The sequence below is a fragment of the Hippocampus comes genome, unplaced genomic scaffold, assembly GCF_001891065.2.
Source record: "Hippocampus comes isolate QL1 unplaced genomic scaffold, H_comes_QL1_v1.1 scaffold49, whole genome shotgun sequence".
Classification (NCBI taxonomy): Eukaryota; Metazoa; Chordata; class Actinopteri; order Syngnathiformes; family Syngnathidae; genus Hippocampus; species Hippocampus comes.
In genome coordinates this window covers 40,246-45,509 of record NW_017804830.1, presented here as the reverse complement: position 1 = coordinate 45,509, position 5,264 = coordinate 40,246, and the positions used below count along the sequence as shown (strand labels likewise).

Below are 5,264 nucleotides of genomic sequence, written 5' to 3'. Positions count from 1 at the left end.
GGGCCGGCGGCGGCCACGCCTCCCGCGCCGTCGGCCGCGCCGCCCGAGCGCTCGGTCAGCCCGGAGAGCAACGACAGCATCTCGGAGGAGCTCAACCATTTCAAGCCCATCGTGTGCTCGCCCTGCACGCCGCCCAAGCGCCTGGCGGACGGCCGCCTGCTGGAGCCGGCCGTGGTCAAGGCCACGCCCCGCAACCTCAGCTGGCGCCTGCACAAGCCCACCAGCTACGAGGCCAGCCCCGCCGTGCTGCAGCGCTGGCGCCAGATCGAGCTGGACCGGCAGAGCTTCAAGGTGGACTCCAAGGCCACGCTGACCAGCCCCGTCGCCGAGACGCGGGAGGCCGCCGCCGCCGCCGCCGCGCCGCCCTTCAACAAGAGGAGGCTGCTCTTCGACGCCGACGCCCCGGCCCTCAAGATCCGCGTGCCCGCCGTGCGCCGCGGCGCCGATTGCCGATTGGAGCCGGGGCCCGGCGTCGGGGCCTTGTTCGGACGCAGGCATTCCTTCTCCCCGTGCGCCCGCAAGTCCGGCTTCCGCTCGTGCAAGCTGGCGCCGAGGGACTCGGCCAGCCCCCGCAAGGAAACGGCCGCCTCCGAGCGCGGCGGGAAGACCAAACGCCGGGACGACGACGCCGTCCGCCAGGAGAGAAAAGACCGGGCGCTCGCGCTCGAGCTGCAGAGACGCTTTGACCGCGAGAGCGCCTCCCGCCCCGGCGGCCCCGACAAGTATTTCCTGCGCTCCTGGATGGCCAATCGCGGCCGCAGGAGGCGCGGCCTGCGACGCTCCTGCCGTATCAGCCAGCGCCGCTAGCTGACGTCGGGGGGGCGCCGCCAAAAGGGACAAAAACGGTTTTCGCCATTGAAGAATAAAACCAAATCTGGGTGGGGGTCACTGACGCCGGCCCACCGATGATTCGACGACACGACGGTCGTGCGGTCTTTCAGTCTGGCACAACCATGCCCGAGTTTTCCAAATGCTGGGAAAAATAATCGAAATACTGGAGGAACGCAGCAGATCTTCTCGCTTGGACTCGTGTCAAGACTTTGAGTGGGGCCCGACGTTTCAACTTCTTGGCAACTCGTTTCTGAAGGTGAAGCAAAGCAATTCTTTCAAGTGCCCCCGATTGAAATCTTGACGTTGTGCGCAAACGACGTTGGAGCCAACTATTTCCAAAGTTGTCTCCAATCAAGTTGCCGGCGTCGGATGTATTTTCCATCCCGCCGACTGGCATGACGACCGTTGCGCTCACCCTCGCGCCAAAGCGCAGTTTCGCGTCTTCAAATCAGCTCACGCACATTTTTGGAACGCTGACGAGTCACCTCCCGGAAGAAATGACACCAAGTGAAAAGAGCGCGGTGCGCTCGGAGTTCTCGTCCAAGCCAAAGTATTACGTGTGACGAGTCATTTCTTTTTTTTCTTCCACGTTAATCCACTGTCTCTCAAGTTTTCGGTGCGTGAAGACCTTTCGTGGCGATTGGTGTCCATCCTGTACGGTGTATTCGCTGCGGAGTGTAAAAGAGTTGGGCAGGGGGTTGTTCCCACGGGATCGTCTCCTCCGCTGAGGGGCTTCTTTTCTTGACACGTGCCAGCTCGGAGTGTAAAAGAGTTGGGCAGGGGGTTGTTCCCATGGCATCGTCTCCTCCGCTGAAGGGCTTCTTTTCTTGACACATGCCAGCTTTCATGTATTTTCGAGCACAAATAGGATTCTGTTCACCATTGTCACGATAATGCACATTTTCGAAAGGAGTTGCGGTTGGCCTGATGTAGCAGAGTTTGGAGTGCCAAATAAAAAGGGGACATTTTGGATGAACGCGCACGTGACTGAGCAAAAAAAGTGAAACAACAGCGACAAAAACAGCGCGGCAGCCTTTTATTTTTGTGTTCATCGAGCGAAAGGAGGTCAACGTGGATGACACCTCGCCGTCGTGGGCTGGGCAACAACTCGTTTCAAATCAGGTCAGATCTCCGTCCCCCCACAGTAAAGTTGTGTACATGTACCGCTACTCGTTTCCGCTCACGCGCACTCGTCGCCCAGGCTTCCGGCTATATGACGTCATCAACAGGCGAGCCGATGTCCAAGTTCCGGCCGACGCTCGCGTGGTGCCGTTCTGTCTCACCCAACCCAATTCGATCGGGATTTTGGACAAAAGTGACACACGTTTGCAATATCCGAATCTTTCTCGAAACTCTACTATATCACAACGAACGTCAGAAAAAGCTAAAGTATAATACGAGGTCCAAGATTGTGGTCGGGGTGGGGGGGGGGGAAACGCGTCGCGGCGTGATGCCGTCGTTGACGTCGACGTTTCCGACCAATCGGCAGCTGCCAGATCATCACTGCCGCGTTTGGGGCGAAGACGAAATGGCGGCTGCGCGCGGTGGGAAGAGAGGTCTCTTGGAGAAAGTAAGCCGTCGGCTTTTGCTCTTTCGTCTTGAATGCGTTCGGCTCGGAGGCGGCGAGGAAGTGCGTGCGAGCGAGCGAGCGGGCGGCCGAGCCGACGCGCCGACGCTGAACGAAGGCTCTCCGGACGAGTTCTTGTTTGGGGCGGGAGCCCGAGCGAGTCCCCTCGGCGCCGTCCCGGCAAAGCCGAAAGCGGACCGCGCGCCGCGCTACGATGAAAGCGACGAGATCAGAGAAACGCGTCGGTTCAAGATGAAGGGCGCGCACGCGGGGACGCGAATGGGCGGAAAGCGGCCGCGGGTTCGACGGCGAACGACTCGTTTGCGCTCGACGTCGCCGCGTCCCAAATGCTGCGCGCGGACCGAAATGAGACGCGCGAAGAGAGCCGAACGGCAAACGCCACGAAACGCGAAAACGGCGCCGACGGTCGCGGTGTGTCGAAAGGCAAAGAATAAACGTCGGCTGTCGTCGCGGCGGCGGCGGTCGAACGTTGCGCGGGAGGCCGTTCCAAACGTTCACGGCCAAAGTCAAGCGGTAAACGAATCGACGACTCTTCTGATGATCAATTCAACTTGAAATTGTCCACTTCGTTGGATTTCGGTCAGCCAGCGGTCAATGGTCTCTGCTTTCCGGAGTCCCCCATCAAGGCGGACTTTGCGTTTTCTTCACAGTCGGTTGGAAGATTTTTTTTACCCCTACTCGATTCATCAAAGCGGGAATTGGCAGATGAATCGATTGTTAAAGTAGTGGTGAGTTGGAACAATTTCAGGAAAAGATGGTCCGATATATCGACGTGCCCCAATATGACCCCCCCCCACCACTCAAATCTCGCATCCTGGCAATAGTCGCCGTGTACAGTGACATTTTCAAATCCCTCCAGAAAAACGCTTGCTCTCGTCCAAACGGCGTGGCCGTGACGCTCGGTTTTGCGATGACGTCTCGGCACTGCGTTTCAGTGGCGAATCGACGAGAAGCCGGTGAAGATCGACAAATGGGACGGCGCCGCCGTCAAGAACTCTCTGGATGATGCGGCCAAGCAGGTAGGCGCCACGCCGAGGGGCTCCTCGGATCGCAGTCCGACCGCGTAGCGCCGGACGCGAGGCCGCGGCCGTTCCCCAACCTTGCCCGAGCCCGAGCGCGGACGTGATGTTTGTCGCGCAACCAAACAATTGTGCAAAGCACGTACCTGTTTATTAGAAGTCACTGTTAGAGAAACAAGATCCATTTTCATTGACTGCGCCGCACCGTCTCACGGCATACTAAGGCGCCTCGGCACGCGCCGGTTGAGAGTCGCCGTGTTCCGGATGCACGCGCACGCGCACACTCTGGCCTTCCCGTGCCGAGTTTGCACGTTCTCCCCGCGCCCGCCGCGGCTTTTCTCCGGGTCCCCGCTCGCTTTTCCCACAAGTGGCCCGACGCCATCGGTATCGGCCGCTTCTGCTCGGCAAAAGTTTGAAGCGCGCCGAACTCGCGCGGCGCATTTGCGCAGGTGCTGCTGGAGAAGTACGGCTACGAGGAGAACTTCGGGCTGGTGGACGGCCGCCTGGTCATCTGCACGGTGTCGTGCGTCTTCGCCATGGTCGCCCTGGTCTGGGACTACTTGCACCCTTTCCCCGAGTCCAGACCCGTCCTGGCCTGCTGCGTGGTCTCATATCCTTCAGATCGCGTCCTCGCCCTTTCTTTTCTCGGTGCGGCGCTCGCCTCGTCACAGGCCAGCAGTTGGTCCGAGTTCTCCCGACCGTATCGAAAAGAAAAGAAAAAAGACAAAAGCAAGACGGGCTTCCTGATATCCAGTCGGTAACATGGCATGGAAAGAGGCGAGCGAACGAGACCTGCCCGCTAAGACGACGAGCAACCTCACGTGTCGCGCGGCGCGTTTGTTGACCTCGCCGGGCGCAAAAAACTCTTGGGGCACGCACGCGCGTCGTCTCGGGCCACGTCGGAGCAGGTCAAAGACCGCGCCCGTCACTCGCGCAGAGAGCGAGCCCAATAACAGCGAGCGGCGGAGCCCGCGATAAAGTCGTCGGCGGAGACGGCCGGGGGCGTCCGCCCGCCGCCGTGATTCGACCGCGGCCTCTCTGCAGCGAAAGCTTCCCCACCGCAGCTTCTCGCGGGCGACCGCGGCGCTCCAAGCGCCAAACGGCAGCCGGCGCGACAAAAGGGCGCTCCCTTTGACGGCCCCTCGGGGGGGGCCCGTTGAGGACGCGGACGAAGGATGGGGCCGAGTCCGGAAGGATCCCAAACGCAATTCGGGGCGGGCAGGCGGCGTCTCTTGTTCTCAGTCAGGGGAGGCGAGTTATCGGGCGGCGATTCCGACGGCAAACGCGGCGAATTCCCGGCGGAAACGTTGAGCTCCTTGACGGCGGCGGCCCGCACGTACTTCATCATGATGGGCGTCCTGACGCTGTACACCTCGTACAAGGAGAAGAACATCTTCCTGGTGGCCCTCCAGAAGGACCCGGCCGGGATGGATCCGGACCACGTGTGGCAGCTTTCGTCCTCGCTCAAGCGGTAAGCGCCCGCCCCCCGGCCCCGGCCCCTCCTCGCCGGCTGACGCTCCGCCGGCCGCTTCTCGCCCCCGGCAGGTTCGACGACCAGTACACGCTGCGGGTGGCCTTCGGAGACGGCAAGCGCAAGACGTGGCTCGAGAGCCACGCGACCTCGTCCGTGGCGGCTTTCTTCGACCGCAACGGAACGCTGGCCATGGACCGCTTTGAGAAGTGCGTGTCGGCGCTTCACGACGCGCTGGCCGCCGACAAGAAAAGCAAATAAAAGCGCCGCCCGCACGTCCTCGTCTCCCTGGTGATCCTTTGACCCGGCGGCGCTTTTGCGCCATTCGTGACCGCGACAAATACGGAAATGGCGG

The 5,264-nt window shown here is 61.2% G+C and overlaps 3 protein-coding genes across 3 annotated transcripts in view; 2 read left to right on the top strand and 1 right to left on the bottom strand.

Annotated features, from left to right (window-relative positions):
• rnf169 (ring finger protein 169) overlaps positions 1–1,811 on the top strand; it is a 7,431-nt gene extending 5,620 nt beyond the window's left edge. The window contains 2 exon segments of the mRNA XM_019867128.1: positions 1–1,528; positions 1,612–1,811. The exon segment at positions 1–1,528 is cut by the window's left edge and continues 32 nt beyond it. Coding sequence (XP_019722687.1) covers positions 1–807 — 807 coding nt within the window. The 3' untranslated portion in view covers positions 808–1,528; positions 1,612–1,811.
• Positions 1–5,264, bottom strand: part of lipt2 (lipoyl(octanoyl) transferase 2) — an 18,107-nt gene that overhangs the window by 9,125 nt on the left and 3,718 nt on the right. The gene's annotated exons all lie outside the window — the stretch shown is intronic.
• Positions 2,296–5,184, top strand: spcs2 (signal peptidase complex subunit 2). Its single transcript, XM_019867551.1, has 5 exons — positions 2,296–2,401; positions 3,355–3,438; positions 3,888–4,048; positions 4,775–4,909; positions 4,984–5,184. Exons 1-5 carry the CDS (start codon positions 2,360–2,362, stop codon positions 5,168–5,170), a joined length of 609 nt encoding a protein of 202 aa, XP_019723110.1. The 5' UTR covers positions 2,296–2,359; the 3' UTR covers positions 5,171–5,184.